The sequence below is a fragment of the Ochotona princeps genome, chromosome 14 (assembly GCF_030435755.1).
Source record: "Ochotona princeps isolate mOchPri1 chromosome 14, mOchPri1.hap1, whole genome shotgun sequence".
NCBI classification, from domain to species: domain Eukaryota; kingdom Metazoa; phylum Chordata; class Mammalia; order Lagomorpha; family Ochotonidae; genus Ochotona; species Ochotona princeps.
The window spans coordinates 63,205,534-63,226,827 of record NC_080845.1 but is presented as its reverse complement, the minus strand read 5'-3'; the positions used below and the strand labels follow the sequence as shown (position 1 = coordinate 63,226,827).

The following is a 21,294-nucleotide window of genomic DNA, read 5'->3' as shown; positions in this document are numbered from 1 at the left end:
AGGTCCAGGGGAGGCGCCTGACTCAGATCGCCCTAAAGCAGCCTGGATTTGAGAGGCAAACAGCATGTGTGTCTGCAGTGCTCCCAGTAACACTGATGTCACCCTGCGGATGACATGGGGGATACAGCTTCCTGCAGAACAACATGTCCGCGATCCCTGATTTCAGCAGGTGGCGGCTCGTGGTGCCCCGAGTCTCCCATGTGGCACCCCAGATGATTTCATGTTGACGGGTAATTGTAGAGTTTTGGAACACAACACACAAATGGATTCGCAACATCAGATGAAGGCGCATCAGGACGCCCTCCACATCTTACTTTCACCAGTTCTGCTTCCAGCCTGCTCTGTGCCTGAGGGTGCGTGTCCTCCTCTTCACTTTCACTGGCAGAGCTGAAGATGATGTGCGTGGACTTGTTCTCAGGATGACCATCCTAGGGAGACCACCAGGAGCGTCACACTTCAGCACAGTCTAACGAACCACACCTGCCACGTCCACTGCCTGCCACATGTACGCCCTGTCCCTCCCCTAGGGGACATGTTTACTGCCCAACACAGAAACACATGACCCCTTTGTCTTCATTCGCGCTGACTCAAGTCTCCTCAATTCAACATTCTTGCGATCTTTCAAATCTACTCTGCCATTGCTGCCTTGACTCTGTCTCCCAAGGGCTCTCTAGGAGTCCAGATTTGACCATCTGATTTGTTTCATCATGGCCTTAAGGATCTTGCCAAGTGGTTGGCAAAATTTTTTCTATAGCGGGTCAAAGAATAAATACTTTAAGCTTTGCAGGCTATACTGGGTCTGTCTTCTACTAAAAAGCCATTCTCAGCAGCAGGTATTTAGGAGTTGAGATACCTTTGTTTACACCAGGGTTTATTGCCAGCTCTGGTCCTGACTCGACCTTCCCACTGACATAGACTTGCAGAAGTTACAGGTAACGGCTCAACTGGATTTCTGTCACCCCACGGGCGAATCTGACTTCTAGCTTCAGATCTTGCCAATACAGGCACTTGAGAATGATCAAGTGGATGTGAATTTTCTTTCTTACAAAAACACACAAACTCCATCTTAGTTTGACAAAATACATAATACATAAGTGTACTATGCTTTGGATGCCCTGGTAGTTACATTATTAGGGCCCTGCACCCAAGTGAGAGAACCTGGAAGCAGCTCCAGACTCCATGCATTGGACTGGCCCACCTAGTGCCACTGAGGCCATCTCAGGAGCGAACCAGCACATGGGAGATCTTTCTCTGTTTCTCCTTTGTCTGTAAATCAGCCTTTCAAATAAAAATAAATCTTTAAAAAAAAAAAAATCCCACTTGGGTTGCACACATATGATACCAGAGTGCCATGGTTCAAGTCCTGCCACAGTCGATTGCAGCTTTCTGCTGGGGAACACTCTGGCAGGTAGCCAATGACTCAGATGCTTGGATCTCTGCCACTCAGACAACACAACTGGATTGGGTTTAGGGCTTCTGCCTCTGGTCTGACCCAAAAGAAGTATTGTGGGTATTTTGGAAGTAACCCAACGAACAAAAAAAAATCTTTTTATTAGTAAACAGAATGCAAATAAATACATATTTTAATATTTTTCGGCAAACAGAATGTAATGTTCTTTCATTTATGATGTATTCATACTAAATATTTGTGACAGGAAAACTCCGATGCTAAATATAAAACTGGGATCCAGTGTGATAGCCTAGTAGCTTAATCTTCCACCTTGCATTCAGAAGGATCCCATATGGGCACCAGTTCATATCCTGTTGCTCCACTTTTCTTCCAGCTCTGCTTATGGCCTGGGAAAGCAGTCAAGGCCCAAAGCCTTGGAACCTTGCACCTGTGTGGGGGACCCAGAAGAAGTTGTTGGCTCATGGCTTTGAATCAGCTCAGCCACTTGGGGAATGAACCAGTGGATGGAAGATCTTTCTGTCTCTCCTTTGCTCTGTAAATCTGACTTTCCAATAAATAAATTCTTTTTAAAAAAACTGATTACTACTGATAAGCTCTCGACCTGGTACAACAGCCTAGTGGCTAAATCCTTGCCCTGCATGCCCGGGATCCCATGTGAATGCTGGTTCTAAACCTGGAGGCCCCACTTCCCATCCAGCTCCCTGCTTGTGGCCTGGGAAAGCAGTTGAGGACGGCCCAAAGCCTTGGGACCCTGCACCCATGTGAGAAACCCAGAAGAGGCTCCTGGCTCCTGACTTCCTTTTGGCTCAGCTCCCTCTGGCTGTTGGGGCCACTTGGGGAGTGAACCAGTAGATGGCAAATCTTTCTCTCCGAATCTCTTTCTTTTCGTATATTTATATTTCCAATTAAAAAAAAAAAAAAGACCTAAAAAAAAAAAAAGAATTGTACCTACCTAAACAGAGAGTAAGAATCGGACTGTGTACTGGTAGGTGTTAACCCCCCAGACTGCAGGCACACTTACCACGTTTGCCAGCGCGCTGCGCACCAGCTGCTTCTGCGCCTCCTTTGCTCTCTGCCTCGCCTCCAGGGCCGCCAAACGCTTCCGATTGTCCTCAGCGTGTTTCTCCTTAGCACTCACGTCGGACAACTCACTGACAGTACGTGAGACATGAATGCTGCTGTCCTGATTCTCTCTCCTTAGAGACACTTTCGGGGACTTCCGAAGTGATGTGCCTGGATCGGATCTTGCTCCCTCTATTTCTGTGGTGCTCTGGCAACTGTCTTTGTCATGGTCTGCCCTGTGACTTAAGGAGTTCTTACCTTTCGATGGCACCAGCCCAGAAACAGAAGCTCTGTTTCCCTTTTCTGAACTGCTAGGGGACAGCACCTTGAAGCGCTGATGCTCCAACACAGACCCTGCTCTCTGAAGCTGAGTGTCGTTTGACTCATGTTCCTTCTCTGTGTGTTGGAAGGAAGTCAGTTTGCTGGTTGGGCCATTAGGAAACGGGAACCGATTTTCCACAGAAATGCTACTAGACTCCTGTTTCGAGGAAGACCTATTCTTATTGTTAGAAGCAGGACTGTCTTTCAAGGACTTGTTCTCCGATTCCTCTCCATAGAGACTGCCTATTCCCTTAAAAGCCTGGAATTTCGGCTTGAAGTTTTCCTTCGGTTTCTGTTTATCACAGCTGCTTTCTTCTAACAGGGAAGCTACAATTTCCTCAGGATTGATGCACTGCCTGCCTCTGCAGAGGCCACGGGGAGTTCTGGGACTCCTGGGGGCCTTGTTCATCTTGGAGCAGGTGGTAGTTTCTGGGCTCTTGCTCTCAGTATCTTCTTCTGTAATTTGCGTATCACAGGCGGCCATTTGTTCCAAATCAGCCAGAGTGAGGCTCAGACGAGGACAGTTTCTCATGATGGTGTTGTATTCCTCATCTCCTTCGGACTCAGAAGCAGAACCGACATCTTCACTGCTACTGGAGTCAGGTGAAAGTTTATGCTTAAGATGCTCTGGTCCGTTACTTAGGGCTGGCTTTATATTGCTTTTTCTTTTTCGTACATTAATACACGGATCAGAAAGCTCACAGTTTTCTTTGTTCTTCAAATTTTTTCTGTGGGTAGCTTTTTCCGTTTGTGAACATTCTGTACTATTTTTTATCTTGCTGGCTGTTTTGTTCACTGCAAGGATTTCATCGGTATCTCCTGAGTCATACCCACCATCATTGTCCACATTGCTACGATGCCCAGAGCTATTAGTTTTGATATGTAAATTTGCTAAAGAATCAAGTTTGCAAACATTGGACTTGAAATCCTCTTTTACAACTTCAAAAGCATCATTTTCGGATTCATTGATTGAGGAACACGGAGTTCTCTGTGAATTTTCCTCTTCTGCAATCATTGCTCTTAATTCCTCCTCAGAATCAATATCGTCATCAGACGTGCTATTTCTCTTCCAGGCATTCTCTAAACTAGAAGTCTGAAAAAGTACATTTCTGACTTTCTGAGTTCTGAAGCCAGGTGCAGAGAGTGACTTATGAGTAACTGAATCAGAAGGTGTTTTCTGTGTGGCTTGCTGCTGGACTGATGAGCTACTCTCTGCCATTTGATGGCCCCTTGGACTCACAACCACAGACCCGCTGGAACCCTCACCCTTCAGCCTTTTTCCTATTTTCTTGGGAGGGCCACGGAAGTCAGAGAATTCTCCTCGCCGTTTCTTACTCATAGCGTCATCCCCTCCTTGCAGCTCCCAGGTGAGGCTTGATACAGGAACTGTCTCCGTGAAATCCTCCCCAATCTTCTTTAGGTTGTGGCAGTACTTGGATGGATCATATTTTATTATGTGACTCAAAGTCAAGGAACAAAATCAAGTGGCGAAACCTAGCAATCTGGTCAAATACAACAACGCAGTTTAATGTCTAAGGAATCATTTATTTTACCTTACTCTCACTTTCCTATCAACAAAATGAGGACTTCACCTTGTAATTTTTCAAAGTCTGTGGAATCAAGCTTTCTATGACATCTCCCGAGTTAAAACTTAAGCAATATCATTATCAGTTGGTGGAGTTCATCTGCAGTGCATATAGCTATAACAGGAAACCCATTCAGATTACATTCCGACTACACTGGCCCAAGGCTACTTACTAACACTGTAAAGCAGAGGGGAACTCACGGGGCATAGCTAGACAACTCAAAATTCTTTGGCCATTTCTGTCTTCTTGGCTCTGACTCTTCACTCAGGGGTGTCCATTTCATAGTGACTTACCCTTTGCAACACAACTTTAAGGCCATTAGTAAAAAGGTAGTACTCTCAACCGGGCCTGTTGGCTTGCTGGTATTTCCCAGAAAGTTTCCAATTGATATCAATGTGTTGTAATGGTAGCTATCATTTACTGATTTCCTAACGCATGAACAGGCCAGTGTAAACTGGTTTAATGCAGTTACTGACTACTGGTTACTGACTACTTGACACGTGCCAGTCCTATGTGAGTTGAGCTATATACAGACATAGGTCTATATTTCTTGGTTCCACTTCCTTCAAGATCTTCCTCTTTGCTATCAGTGGTTGCCACTGAGAGGAAGCCAAAAGTGGAAAGAAGAAATCATCACTTCTCTGGCCCTGGTCCCCTTGACACAGAGGGTAGAAATGGCTATTGCAGTATCTCACTGGATCCGAGGACATACCTTGCTGCTTCTCTGGCCTCTAGGTGGCAGTATTAGCTATAGTCAGACTACTTTATCCTGTTCTAACACTGCGTATTACAATCCTTCAGTCTGAATCACCGTAAGTGTTCCTGCCTCTCAGACTGAGTCCCAAGTCAGGATCACTGCTCAGAAGCCCATGAAACCAGGCCTATAGGGTCTCAGACCACCTGGTCTCCCTAAACCGACATCAGAAGTTGGTCATCTTATACTGTAGTGTCCCTCCAACCACATTGTCCTGTCACAATTTTACCTGCTATTTTTATCTTTCTTGGGTCACTTCCTGGCACTCTTGTACTCATTCAAAACTCACCTCAATTCTTCCGAAGGCTTCTCTTATAATGGCCCTTGCTTTCTTGCCCTTCTTTAGCTCCTTAAGCTAGAAAAAAAAATCAGCCAGGAATCCATGTGTAAAGGGAAGATGTATAAATTAGTAAATGAATCTGATTCTTGGCTTCATTCACATTACTTGATTATAAAAACCTTCATTACATTATTTTGATTTTTCTAATATTTCACATATGAAAGTGGATCTATCTTGGGGAAATTGTGAGCATACAAACTGTTGAATAAACATCTGTGTTTGCGGAAGCAGGTATTTTTTTTTTAACTCTAAAGTTTCATGTATCTCTCACTGTGGCAAACTGTAATTCACCTGAGAGGCCTAGACAAAGGATATTTTGCGCTTGTGTTGATTCTTGAGGTGAAGAACAGGTAAGACTCTTCCAAATTTACTGACAACCCAATTCTAAAAGAAATGATAAAAACAATATATTTTATATATCCCCACAACAAGAAAAGGCAAAAACAATGCATCTACAATCTTCTGAAAGCTGAATTCAGAGAGGGGTATGGCAATTGATGAGTAATGTCACAATGAAATGAATTCTCAAAGACAAAGGGTGTGTGAGAAAACCAAAAAGGAAAAATGAGAAGCAGTCAGTAATCCCAAATACAGGCAATGCTAATAAAAATAACAGTCCCAGTGTGCTCGCTTCACATACATACGGAAGGCACCTTTCTCCCATCCACTGTCCCAGGATGGGAGAGGCTCAGCAATACCCTAGGACGCTCTGAGCCTGAAGGCAGCACACCTGACATAAGGAAGCCCTACACAAACACATACATATTCCTGACAAATTTGTGAATAGATGGATATTGCCTTCTTAGATGATATATACAGAGAAGTGGCAGTCGGTAAATAGCACTGAAAATAGGGGTGAAGGACATGACTAGTATTAGCTAATCCCAACCACATCGCTAGTGCTAGGGACAGATCGCAAAGAGAAGGGTGTGTCAGCTCCGTGGAGGCTGTCGGTGTGACCTGGGTATGTGCTGAGTGCTCAGTACTAGGCTGGGAAGGCAACTCTGCCTGTTTCTTCCTCACAGGATGCCTTCACAATCAAAACACAACAGCTCGTCCACGTCCAGTGCAACAGCAGAAGCAAGGCTGAACTGATGTCCAAACCTCTTATCTGTAGTAAGTTCTAATTGTTCAATAAGACGCCAATTCAACATATTTCTAAAAGGAAAACAAAGTCCCAATTCCCCCTAAATGTAACAGCCATTAACAAACATTAAACGTGAGTCCCTTTGTGACCGGTATCCCTTAGCAGACTGCCTCCACTTGGCCCTGATACTGTCTCTACAAAACCAAAGAGCACCTTCAAAACCATTCAGTAGTCTCTTAACTGCTTCAAAGAAAAGGAAGGAGCAACTGCCTGTAGACATGAACCACGTGTTGCGTTCCTTGGTGTTCAGGCTGCCAGACTCACCTTGTGCCCTGGTACTTCCGTCCCTGGCACAGCTTTCATATGGAAATCCACTGCTCCCATCTTTTCTAACAAGTTGCTGTTACTTGTTGCTGAGTTTTCTTTCTTTGCTTTTGCTTCTTCTCTCTCCTGGGCCAATCTGAATCAAAGAGAAAATACAGGTAAATCAACTAGGCAAGGCCCACATCCTAGCACGGCAGGTCAAGATGCCTGAGGTGCTGACATACTGTAAGAGCACCCACTCAAGTCCCAGCTGTTCCGTTTCCACTCTAGCTCCCTGTGTAAAGCACCTGGGAAAGCAGATGACAGCCCGGGGAACTGGGCCCCTGTCACCCATGTGGGAGACCCTGGCATGGAGTTTCAGACTCCTGGCATCAGTTGGGCCCACCCCAGGCTGCTGAGGCCATTTGGGGAATGAACCGGTGAAGGCTCTCTCCAACTCTGCACTTCAAATAATGTTAGAAAAAAAGCAATAAAAATTTTTCATAATACAATAATTAGGAAGCACAAAGAAAACCAAACATAATCCTTGTCCCACGTCTTACCATTACCATTTTGTCTACTAACTTCATCTTAATTCTATTTGTAGACTTATACATGTACATGTGCAATCCAGATGACATTGCAGATAGCTGGGTGCCGTTCTTTTCACCGCATCATCACACATCCTGACAACACCACTGTGATTGCTGGATGGCATCAATACATAAACCTCATCCAGGAAGCACAGAGTTGAGCACTCAGAGGTCTTGAAAGGCTTCTCTCTTTTTTTGAAGTGCCATCCAACATTGCTTTCTCAGGCACATTAGCAGGGAGCTGGATTGAAAGCGGAGCAGCTGGGACTTGTACTGATGCCACTGTGGGATGCTGGCGCCTCAAGAGGAGGCTTAACATGCTACGCCTCACTGTACCAGCCCCAAGTCTCTTACACTACAACACAAGGCTTCTCCCAGAAATGCTCACTGCTGTTGATTCCAGCACATGCCCCAATTCCCCATGAGAGGAGAGAAACCGATCACAAGCTCTCTAATTTTCCCCTTTCAGCCTGTGCACATCTGGCATTTTATATGTCCTTTCTCCACCCAGGAGCACTCATGAGAAAGCAGTGTCCTCAGAGACCCGTTGGTAAAGTATTTATCATTTCTGATATCCTAATGGAGAAAATGCCACCCAAGTTCCAATTTAAAGTACCCCCCCTTATTAGGCCTGAACAACAGCACTGAAGAATCCTCACTGCTCCGTGTCTTTCACTTGGAATATCCCAGACATGCCCCTCAGGCACAAGTGCACAGACACTGCAAGGCAGCAGCACAGCCCTCTCAGGATGGAGCCCAGAGTCCACCCTGGGTACACACTCAGCCCTCTCAGGATGGAGCCCAGAGTCCACCCTGGGTACACACTCAGCCCTCTCAGGATGGAGCCCAAGGTCCACCCAGGGTACACATTCAGCCCTCTCAGGATGGAGCCCAAGGTCCACCCAGGGTACACACTCAGCCCTCTCAGGATGGAGCCCAGAGTCCACCCTGGGTACACACTCAGCCCTCTCAGGATGGAGCCCAGAGTCCACCCTGGGTACACACTCAGCCCTCTCAGGATGGAGCCCAGAGCCCACCCTGGGTACACATTCAGCCCTCTCAGGATGGAGCCCAGAGCCCACCCTGGGTACACACTCAGCCCTCTCAGGATGGAGCCCAGAGTCCACCCTGGGTACACACTCAGCCCTCTCAGGATGGAGCCCAGAGCCCACCCAGGGTACACATTCAGCCCTCTCAGGATGGAGCCCAGAGCCCACCCAGGGTACACACTCAGCCCTCTCAGGATGGAGCCCAAGGTCCACCCAGGGTACACATTCAGCCCTCTCAGGATGGAGCCCAGAGCCCACCCAGGGTACACATTCAGCCCTCTCAGGATGGAGCCCAGAGTCCACCCTGGGTACACACTCAGCCCTCTCAGGATGGAGCCCAGAGTCCACCCTGGGTACACACTCAGCCCTCTCAGGATGGAGCCCGGAGTCCACCCTGGGTACACACTCAAACGCTGCTGAATGCAAGGCACATGTTCCCAAGCAGAGGTTCTCTGTTGAAGAACACCAAACTGCAACCTGACCTACAAGTCCACTCCCTCAAAATGCACCTCCAGGGCCTGGTGCAGCGGCTAGGAGGCTAAAGTCCTCACCTTGCACACACAGGGATCCCTACGGATGCTGCTTCTAATCCCAGCTGCTCCATGCCTGTGGCCAGGGATAGCAGTAGAGGACGGCCCAAAGCCTTGGAATCCTTCACCCATGTGGGAGACCCAGAAGAAGCTCCTGGCTTCAGATCAATGCACCTCTGGCCATTGCAGCCACATGGGGAGTGAACCAGTGGAAGGAAGATCTTCCTCTCTGTCTCTCCTCCTCTCTGTAAATCTGCCTTTCCAATTAAAAAACATGAATCTTAAAAAAAAAAAAAGGGGGGGGTTAGACCGATGTAACCGAGGATCCTAAAAGTTAGGGACGGGAGCAGTCTGAAGTGAGAGGAAAAGAACCATGGGGAACACTGTGGGAAATCCCCCAGTCCTGCCAAGGCTGAGAAAGGTGGCACAGGGCGGCAAAACAAACGCGCAAGAATGGGGTCAGCAACCTGAGGACAAACAAGGGAGCCCTGGGCTGCGGAGACCCGAGCGAAATCGGGCAAGCGAAATTAGGGGAGAGATCCCCCGGGAGTCGCTAACACAGGGAAGGGCACGCCGTTAGCAGGTGGTGATGGGCAGGTGGATCTGGGGACAAAACGCGGTGAAAGATGCCTGAACTGTTTGTTGGCTTGGATCTGGGCAGGCTTGGATCTGGGCAGACGGGCCAGAGAGGGTAACTAGGCTCAGAAACAAACAGCCTGAGCGATCCTAGGAACTGAAGCTCCCCAGCACTGGGAGGTGCCAATCCCAGGGCCACGAGAACTCCACAGAAGGGACACTCAAAACCTACCATAAATATCACCCGGTTTTAAAGAGCCCACAAGACTGCAGACTGAAGAAGTAGGGGGAGGGGAAACCAGGCGTCACAAAGAAAAAAAAAATCTAGATCAGCAAGATCACAGGTCACCCAGTAGGTGGCAGCAGAGGTCAAGGGTTTGAGGCCAACAATATCTTTTTATATATATATATATATTTTTTTTTTATTAATTATTTTGCATTATGTGACAGTTTCATAGGCTCTGGGAATCCCCCACCCCTCCCTCCTGGTGGATTCCTCCACCTTGATGCAGCGTTACAGTTCAAATTCAATCAAGATTCTTTCCTTGCAAACAAATACCAAGCATAGAGTCCAGCTACTTATTGTCCAGATGGGTTGAACAGTTTCTTGGGGAGACCATTTCTGGTCCGAAGTTAGAGCTGGTATAATATCATCAGTCAATTAAGAGTCCCAATATAACATCAACAGCAATTTGCAATATTATGGAATTGACATAGTTTTGAGTAACCAGTATGTTAAAAAAAAAAAAAAAAAAAAAAAAAAAAAAAAAACAAGTTCTAACCACAACCTATGATTAGCTCATTGACATCTCAATTTTAGTTTATATACAGGACCGGCTGCTATATACCTTAAAATGGCTATAGGGTACCATTCAGCTGTCTCGTGTCTATTTCATTTTACATTTAGCCATTTGTTGTGTTGAAGTATAATTTTGTTGATCTTGGCAGATTTTGGGATAATCTAGACTGGAGGCCAACAATATCTTATATCACATAGATATGGGGTGAAGTCACAGGAAAATAAATGAAGCAGAGGAAGGAGCCAGTGCAAGACAAAATCGCAATCTCTCAATATTAACCCTTAACAAAAATGGCCTAAATTCATTAGTCAAAAGGCATAGATTAACAGATTGGATCAACAAATAGGACCCAACCCTCTGCTGCCTACAAGAGACACTTCTAACCAGAAAAGATGCTAAGAAACTGAAAGTGAAGGGATGGAAAAAGATATTTCACACCAATGGACGAAAAAAAACCGGCTATTGTAGTGGTCCTAATTTCAGATGATATAGACTTCAACGTGACAAACATCAAAAAGGAATCACAAGGATATTTTATATTGTTGAAAGGAATGATCCATCAGGAAGTGATTACCATCCTTAACATTTATGCTCCAAGTTCAGATGCACCCAGCTACGTGGAACAATTACTTATAGACTTAAAGGGAGATATAGACGAACATACGATAATCCTGGGAGATCTGAACACCCCATTAACACCAATAGATAGAGCAACGAGACAAAAGCTCAACAGAGAAGCTACAGAGCTCACACAAACAATACAACTGGACTTAGCAGACATCTACAGAACATTTCATCCTAAGGCTGCAGATTATACATTTTTTTCAGCAGTGCATGGCACCTTCTCCAGGATAGACCACATGACAGGACACAAAGCAAATCTAACTAACTTCAAAAGAATCGGAATCATACCATGTACCTTCTCACACCACCATGCAATGAAACTGGAAATCAGCAATTCAAAATGCCCCAGGAGGTCCCGGCGGCGGGGCCTAGCAGCTAAAAGTCCTCGCCTTGAACGGCCCGGGATCCCATATGGGCGCCAGTTCTAATCCTGGCAGCTCCACTTCCCATCCAGCTCCCTGCTTGTGGCCTGGGAAAGCAGTCAAGGATGGCCCAATGCATTGGGACCCTGCACCTGCGTGGGAGACCCAGAAGAGGTTCCTGGTTCCCGGCATCGGATCAGCGCGCATCGGCCCGTTGCGGCTCACTTGGGGAGTGAATCATTGGACAGAAGATCTTCCTCTCTGTCTCTCCTCCTCTCTGTATATCTGGCTGTAATAAAATGAATAAATCTTTCAAAAAAAAATGCCCCAGGAAATACAGAAACTCTTGGAGGCTGAACGATATGCTATTAAACAAACAATGGGTTAGAGAAGAAATTAAAGACGAATGAAAAAATTTATGGAAACCAATGAAAACTCAGATACCACAGTCCAAAACTTGTGGGACACCGCCAAAGCAGTGTTACGTGGTAAACTTATTGCAATTGGTGCTCATGTCAAGGACAATAAACGCATCAAATACAGGAAGTAAGCACACATCTCCAAAAATTGGAAAAACAGCAGCAAAATGACCCCACAAACAATAGGAAACAAGAAAGTATCAAAACAAGGGAGGAACTAAATCAAATAGAAATCAAAAAACTATACACAAAATCAATCAAAAAGCTGGTTTCTTGAGAAGATAAATAAATTAGACGCCCCACTGACCAGACTGACAAAGAAAAAACAAGAGAAAGCGAGAATTAGCAGCATCAAAGATGAAAAAGGCAACATAACAGACACCGTAACCATCAAGAAAATAATTAGAAATTACTACAAAGATCTGTACTCCAACAAATCAGAAAACCACCAGGAAATGGAAAGGTTCCTAGACTCTCAACACTTACCAAAACTTACCTCAGAGGCAACAGAAGACCTAAATAAACCCATAACTGAAGCAGAGATAAAGTCAGTGATTAAAGATCTCCCAACCCTAACCCTAACCCCTAACCCAGATGGCTTCACCGCAGAATTCTACAAAACATTCCAAACAGAGCTAACCCCAATCCTCTACAAGCTCTTCAAAACAACAGAAAAGGAAGCAACCCTTTCAAGCTCATTCTATGAAGCGAACATCACTTTAATCCCAAAACCAGATAGAGAATTAACAGAGAAGGAAAACTACAGACCGATCTCCCTGATGAACATTGATGCTAAGATTCTCAACAAAATCCTAGCCAATAGAATTCAAAAAAACATCAGACAGATCATTCATCCGGACCAAGTAGGATTCATCCCTGGAATGCAGGGATGGTTCAACATACGGAAATCCATAAATGTGATACACCACATCCAAAAACTGAAAACCAAAAATCATATAATAGTATCAACAGATGCAGAAAAAGCTTTTGACAAAATCCAACACCACTTTATGTTAAAAACCCTAACCAAGGTAGGCATAGAAGGAACAATTCACAACATAATCAAAGCAATATATGAAAAATCCAAAGCCAGCATCATACTGAATAGAGAAAAACTGGATCCCTTTCCGCTGAGATCTGAAACAAGACAAGTATGTCCACTATCACCACTGCTATTCAACATAGTTCTAGAGGAACTCGCAGAGGCCATAAGACAAGAAAAAGAAATCAAAGGAATTCAAATGGGAAAAGAAGAAGTCAAGCTTTCACTATTCGCAGATGACATGATCCTTTACCTAGAAGAACCAAGAGACTCAATATAGAGACTCCTAGAACTTATACGAGAGTTTGGTTGAGTGGCAGGGTACAAAATTAATGAACAAAAATCAATAGCCATAGTGTATGCAAACAGCCCCAAGATGGAAAAAGATCTAACCAGCAAAATACCATTCAAAATAACAGAGAAAAGTATGAACTTTCTAGGCATAAATCTAACCAAAAATGTAGGAGATCTTTCTGAAGAAAACTACAAAATACTTAAAAAGAAACTGAACAAGACCTCAAAAGATGGAGCAACATCCCATGTTCCTGGATAGGCAAAATCAATATCATTAAAATGTCTATACTACCAAAAGCAATATATACATTCAACGCAATCCCAATCAAAATATCCAAAACATTCTTCACTGAACTGGAAAAAAATGATACAAAGGTTCATTTGGAAACAGAAAAAACCACGAATAGCTAGAACCATCCTGAAGAACAGGAAGTTAACAGGAGGAATCACAGTCCCGGACCTCTGGACATACTATAGGGCAGTGGTTATCAAAACAGCCTGGTACTGGCACAAAAATAGAGAGGAGGATCAATGGAGCAGAATAGAAACACCAGATGGGAACCCAAACAGGTACAGCCAAATAATCTTTGACAAAAGGACAAACGATAATCCAGGCAAATGGGAAGGTCTGTTCAATAAATGCTGTTGGGACAACTGGTTGATAGCCTGTAGAAACAAAAAGATAGACCCACATCTCTCACCATACACTAAGATCAGATCTAAATGGATAACAGACCTAAACCTACATCCAGAAACCTTCAAACTTTTAGAAGAAAATGTTGGAAACACCCTACAAGATTTAAGTGTTGGACCTGACTTCCTAAAAAGGACACCAAAAGCAATAGCTATAAAGACCAAAATAAACAAATGGGACTACATCAAAGTAAGAAGCTTCTGTACAGCAGGGGAAACAATCAACAAAGTAAAAAGGCAACCCACAGAATGGGAAAAGATCTTTGCACACTACATAGGCGATAGGGGGCTAATCTCCAGAATATACAAAGATCTCCAGAACAACCAAAACACCAAAACAAACCAACCACTCCAGAAATGGGCACGGGAAATGGGCAGACATTTCACAAAGGAACACACCCAAATGTCAAATAAACATGAAAAAATGCTCAAGCTCTCTGGCAATAAGAGAAATCCAAATTAAGACATCAATGAAGTACCACCTAATGCCAATCAGAGTGGCTCACATACAAAAAATCACCAACAACACTTGCTGGCGAGGATGTGGGTTTGAAAAGGGAACCCTACGCCACTGCTGGTGGGACTGCAGACTTGTACAGCCTCTATGGAAATCAGCATGGAGAACACTCAAACAACTGAAAATCAGCATACCATATGATCCAGCAATAGCACTCCTAGGAATATATCCAAAACACCTATTACACGAGAAACCAACATGCACCCCTATGTTCATAGTAGCACAATCAATAATTGCAAAAACTTGGAAACAACTGAAATGCCCATCAACAGAAGACTGGATAAGAAAGCTATGGTTCATTTACTCCATGGAATACTACTCAGCTATTAAAAAAAAAAACGAAATGCAGTTTTTTGTGGCCAAATGGGCCAAACTGGAAACCATAATGCTAAGGGAAATGAGTCAATCCCAAAAGGTTAGATACCACATGTTTGCCTTAATTTAAGATGAAATGATGTTAATCTGAAAAATAGTACCTATAAATTGTAATATTATTTCAACCTCAAACAGCCTGTATCTAATGCAATAAGATATTGTGATGCAATCTATGAATCAACAATCAATGTGAGTCAGACTACTTATGATCTAAATCAAAGAACTGTAAAACCTAATATACTTTTAATACCCTGTGTTATTCCGAAATGTGGAGGGAGAACAGAGAAATCTTCCATCTCCCTAAAAGGTGTGAGGAAGACGGGAAGCATAACCTATCAGGATCGTAACTGGTAACTCCTAGACAACAACTTGAATCAGCATTAGACAACAGTAAAACTACAAAGCATATAGGGCGAATCAGGAGCGACTCTGACAACCTCTTAACAGGAGGTCATATGCATGGAGCGGGGGAGAGGGGGACCACAGAGTGGAGCAGGGGGACAGGAGGAGGCTTGTATCCCAACCCTGAAGACTCCCAGATCCTCACCAAGGATTATCAGTACGAGCACCGAGGACTACATCCCAACTGCCAAGAAAACCAGGGGAATTGGAGTGCCTTCAGAGGCCGAGAACTCTGAGGTCAACCACCCCCATTTGGATCTACCACATGGGATGGAAGAAGTCCAAATCCTGCCTTGCAGGATCCAAGTTGATTGGAACGACAACCAGGAGCCCTGGGCGGTCCGCAGAAACAGAAGAACAGTAAACTTCCTTCGGGACTAGGGAGGAGAGCTCTCTCTGGTCCTTGCTTGGTTCCAACTTTGGGTCCCCACCCTCTTTTGTAATGACCATCAGAATCGCTTCGGAAACCCCTCAAAACGAACAAACAAAAAAATCTAGAATAGATAGACAGAGAACAAGGAAAGCTCAGAATCAGACAGGAAACGGTCAGCGGGGATGTACTTATAACTCACTGGGTAGGACTCAAAGATTAGTTACTCCTCACTGGGGTAATGAAGATTTCTCTGCACACCCCTCCTAAAACTGTTCACCTAAACTGTTGACATATGTCTTGTTAGAGTTACAGAGTTGGACTACCCGAAAAACAGCCAGGTGCAGCAAAATCATGCTTCAACGCTATAAACTGCTAAATACTAAAATGAAAATAGACACGAGACAGCTGAATAGTAATCTATAGCCATTTTAAGGTGTATGGAACCCGGCTGTAGATAAACTAATAATTAAAATGTCAATGAAGAAGTCACAGGATGTGGTTCAGAACTTGCATTCTTTTTTTTTTCTTTTAACATATTGGTTACTCAATACCATGTCAATTAATTCCATAACGTTATAAATCGTAACTGATGTCATGTCGGGGCTTTTAATTGATCAGGATGATACTCTGCCGGCTCTACCTTCAGGCCAGAGATGGTCTCTCCAAGAAACCATTGAACTTATCTGGACAACAAGATGCTGGACTTCATGCTTGGTAAATGCTTGCAATGAAAGAATCTCAACTGAATTTGAACTATGGTAATGCAACAAGGTGGAGGAATCCACCATGGGGGAGGGTTTGGAGAGGGGTGGGGGGAATCCCAGTGCCTATGAAACTGTGTCACATAATGCAATGTAATCAATAAAAAAAGAAAAAAAAGAAAGAAAAGAAAATACGCCAATTAGCTACTTGCCACTTTACATCTTTCCTTGTAACATTTTCTTGGTGGTTTAGAATCTCACCAACTTTCCTGGTCACTCCAACTTTATAATTTTTTTTAAGGATTCATTTATTTTTTAGTAGAAAGATTTGAAGAGAGAAAGAGAAACAAAAATCTTCCATCCACTGGTTCACTCTCCCAAGTGGCTACAACAGACAGAGCTGAGCCGATTCGGAGCCTGGAGCCTGGAGCCTCTTCCTGGTCTCCCATGCGGGTGCAGAGTCCCAAGGCTTCGGGCTGTCCTTGATTGCTTTCCCAGGCCATAAGCAGGGAGCTGCATGGGACGCAGGCCTTCCAGGATATGAACCAGTGCCCATATGGTATGCAGGTGCACAGAAGGCGAGAACTTTTAGTCCCTAGGTTCCACGACAGGCCCCATCTGTACACTCTTCGATAAAGCTCTTAAGGTATTTCCCATTTTGTTTTGCTTTGACTGAATTTTTTTTTTTTACTTCAGTTTTAATGTTGTTTACATAGTTCAGAGGGATATATGCCCATGTAAATTTCTGATTAGCCTGGGGAAGGTAGAGGCATGGAGGAAGATGTGTGGGATCAAACTGTCAATTGTTTTGTTTTTTTTTTCCTCCTGTGTCTACAGAAAAGATGGAAAGAGCTGCTACTTGCTGTCAAACTGTACCAGCATCCAGGAACGGGAGATGGTCACTTGATGATATCTTCCAGATCCCAGATCCCATATGGGGAAGAGTTTTCTGTGTTACTTGAGTGGTTTTGATAGTGCTGAGGTGTGAACGGCTCCATTGCACCCGAGTTCAGAAAATTTTTCCAAGGTTGACTGGCTACGAAGCCCACCTTAGTGCACCCACTTGACCATGAAAGTGTGTTTCCTATTTTGATAAAGCTCCTAAATGAATACAATCTTTACTCTGTGAGATTAGCTTCATGATTTTGAGAGTTCTAATGGTAGTTACATTATCTTCCTCTTAAGCCACTAGCATATTTATTCTCCACCTTCATACGGAGATCTCCTATTACCTTTCAGCTTTGTATGATACTATCATTAACAAACTCAATAAAAGTCATTCAGTGGGCCCAGTGTGTTAGCCTAGCGGTTGAAGTCCTCACCTTGCACACGCCGAGATCCCATATGGGCACCAGTTCGTGTCCCAGCAGCTCCACTTCCCATCCAGCTCCCTACTTGTGGCCTGGGAAAGCAGTCGAGGACAGCACAAAGCTTTGGGACCCTGCACCCACGTGGGAGACCCCAAGGAGGCTCCTGGCTCGTGGCTTCAGGTTGGCGCAGCTCCAGCCATTGCAGTCACTTGGGAGAGTGAACCAGTAGAAGGAAGATCTTCCTCTCTGTCTCTCCTCCTCTCTGTATATCTGACTTTCCAAAAAAAAATAAATCTTTTTTTAAAAAGTCATCAAGTAGTGGCTATTAAAATCAAAACATATATAACTGTAACATTCAATAACTGCACATTTTGACATAAACCCTACGAAATACCTGCACATACGCAGACATGGACCCATATCAGGAAAAAATGGGAACCACCATATCAGGAAAAAATGAAAAAGTAGGAAAAGTATGTTTGCCCAGTGACAAACATTTTCTGAAATAATACTACAAGCCATTACAAAAAAACAGGGATCTATATTGCCACAAAAGCTTGGGTTAAAAAGAAAATTATTTTATTTCTCAATATGTATATCAACGTAAATGCACAAAATTATTTTTTTCTGTACGGGCTGCAGTAGAGTGAACTCAAAGAGGAATTTAAGTTCAACTTATAATGTTTGACCATGGTAAGTACATAATATCCTATTACTTGGCAATTTCAAACAAACTAAATGATTATCTAAAACCATTCCTAACATAAAAAGCCTTAAATACATGCAGAGCAAGTCTTACCTATGTAAAAAGCTTTCTTTTGCCAGCTGAATTTGTAGTGTTCCACCTTTCCATTTTGTTTTATTTAAAATGGACATACCTATAAAGTAAAAAAAAAAAAATATTACCCTAGGTCATGGCAATATAAATATATACAAGCATATGCTTTATAAAAATTATTCAGAACCAAGAAGAGTAGGCTTATTTATTACCAAAAGACACAGAGGAACTAGAAGAAAGAAAACAAGACTTGAGCAGATGCAAGCCGGCCAGCTGCCTTCTCCTGAGCAACCTGGGGACAGCTCTCTCCCTGCACCCCTGCACCTCACAGAGCCGGCCAGCTGCCTTCTCCTGGGCACTCCCAAGGACAGCTCTCCCCTGCACCCCTGCACCTCACAGAGTCAGCCAGCTGCCTTCTCCTGGGCACTCCCAAGGACAGCTCTCTCCCTGCACCCCTGCACCTCACAAAGCTGGCCAGCTGCCTTCTCCTGGGCACTCCTGGGGACAGCTCTCTCCCTGCACCCCTGCACCTCACAGAGTCAGCCAGCTGCCTTCTCCTGAGCAACCCGAGGACAGCTCTCCCCCTGCACCCCTGCACCTCACACAGCCGGCCAGCTGCCTTCTCCTGAGCAACCCGAGGACAGCTCTCCCCCTGCACCCCTGCACCTCACAGAGCTGGCCAGCTGCCTTCTCCTGAGCAACCCGAGGACAGCTCTCCCCTGCACCCCTGCACCTCACAGAGTCAGCCAGCTGCCTTCTCCTGGGCACTCCCAAGGACAGCTCTCCCCCTGCACCCCTGCACCTCACACAGCCAGCCAGCTGCCTTCTCCTGGGCACTCCCAAGGACAGCTCTCTCCCTGCACCCCTGCACCTCACAGAGCTGGCCAGCTGCCTTCTCCTGGGCACTCCTGGGGACAGCTCTCTCCCTGCACCCCTGCACCTCACAGAGTCGGCCAGCTGCCTTCTCCTGAGCAACCCGAGGACAGCTCTCCCCCTGCACCCCTGCACCTCACAGAGTCAGCCAGCTGCCTTCTCCTGAGCAACCCGGGGACAGCTCTCCCCTGCACCTCACACAGCCGGCCAGCTGCCTTCTCCTGAGCAACCCGGGGACAGCTCTCTCCCTGCACCCCTGCACCTCACAGAGCTGGCCAGCTGCCTTCTCCTGGGCACTCCCGGGGACAGCTCTCTCCCTGCACCCCTGCACCTCACACAGCCAGCCAGCTGCCTTCTCCTGAGCAACCCGGGGACAGCTCTCTCCCTGCACCCCTGCACCTCACAGAGCCAGCCAGCTGCCTTCTCCTGGGCACTCCTAGGGACAGCTCTCTCCCCCTGCACCCCTGCACCTCACACAGCCGGCCAGCTGCCTTCTCCTGAGCAACCCGGGGACAGCTCTCCCCCTGCACTCCTGCACCTCACAGAGTCAGCCAGCTGCCTTCTCCTGAGCAACCCGGGGACAGCTCTCCCCCTGCACCCCTGCACCTCACACAGCCGGCCAGCTGCCTTCTCCTGGGCACTCCCGGGGACAGCTCTCTCCCCCTGCACCCCTGCACCTCACAGAGCCAGCCAGCTGCCTTCTCCTGAGCACTCCCAAGGACAGCTCTCCCCCTGCACCCCTGCACCTCACACAGCCAGCCAGCTGCCTTCTCCTGAGCAACCCGGGGACAGCTCTCTCCCTGCACCCCTGCACCTCACAGAGCTGGCCAGCTGCCTTCTCCTGGGCACTCCCGGGGACAGCTCTCTCCCTGCACCACTGCACCTCACACAGCCGGCCAGCTGCCTTCTCCTGGGCACTCCCGGGGACAGCTCTCTCCCTGCACCCCTGCACCTCACACAGCCGGCCAGCTGCCTTCTCCTGGGCACTCCCGGGGACAGCTCTCCCCCTGCACCCCTGCACCTCACACAGCCGGCCAGCTGCCTTCTCCTGGGCACTCCCGGGGACAGCTCTCCCCCTGCACCCCTGCACCTCACACAGCCGGCCAGCTGCCTTCTCCTGGGCACTCCCGGGGACAGCTCTCTCCCTGTATCACACAGTACTGATGGCTGCAATGAGAGCAAAGATGCAAACTGCCAATTGCTCATAGCCTATTCAGAAACGTCAAGTCACAACAGACACTATTTAATATTTCCTTGTTTCTTCCCACACTGTAGGTGTGAAGCACTAACGCACACTTTTCAGTCGATCAGACATTCTGTAATGCTGAAGCACTTCTCTTTATGACCTCACACTGAGCATCACTGTATACTCTACAAATAACTGAACTGCATGAATCGCTGTGCCCAAACATCTCATTTCTGTGCCCTAACATCTCATTTCTTTTTTCATCTACTCAATTTCCTTAATAAAAACCACTGACAGATAAATTTTCTATGTGGTGGTTAATATACTAAGTAACATGTATTATTTGATTTAAGGTAGTCTTACAGTACAATTATGGGACAAGCCCTTTCTTTGGTCATTTATAAGATAAGGCAAACTGAAACTTAAGGCTTAAATACCTTACCACAGATAATATCACTGAGCCACTGCATTCTTTTATTTATTTACTTATGTGAAAAAGCAGAGTTACAGAGAGAGGGAATGACAGTGTCTTTGATCCACCGGTTCACTCCCCAGATGGCCCCAACAGCTGGGGTCACCTTGACCTCCTGCATGGGTGGTAGGAGGGCCATCTTGTGGGCCATCTTGCACTGCCTTTCCTGGGCCATCAGCAAGGAGCAGCCACAACTCAAATCGGGACCCATTTGGCATGCTGGCATTACAGGCGGCTTTCCTGGCCACACCACAAAGCCAGCCTTGTGCCACAAGTTTGTATTTGCTCAATTACAATGATGATTAAGCAAATTTTGTTTGGTAAATGAAATTCTATTAAAAAAAAAAAACCACCACCTCAACAAAAAACCCTGCTGTTCGCTTTCCTTCAGTAAAATGCTCCCTTTACTTAACTTTGTCAGTTTTCAAGTAACTAGACTATGTCAGTATACTAGTAACAGC

At 45.6% G+C, this 21,294-nt stretch overlaps 1 protein-coding gene across 1 annotated transcript in view; it reads right to left on the bottom strand.

Moving 5' to 3' along the window:
• Positions 1–21,294, bottom strand: part of NOL8 (nucleolar protein 8) — a 38,220-nt gene that overhangs the window by 13,919 nt on the left and 3,007 nt on the right. The window contains exons 4-8 of the mRNA XM_058672561.1: positions 18,324–18,402; positions 6,886–7,021; positions 5,790–5,858; positions 2,433–4,250; positions 315–428 (exon numbers count right to left, since the gene is read on the bottom strand). Coding sequence (XP_058528544.1) covers positions 315–428; positions 2,433–4,250; positions 5,790–5,858; positions 6,886–7,021; positions 18,324–18,402 — 2,216 coding nt within the window. The remainder of the gene's footprint in view (positions 1–314; positions 429–2,432; positions 4,251–5,789; positions 5,859–6,885; positions 7,022–18,323; positions 18,403–21,294) is intronic.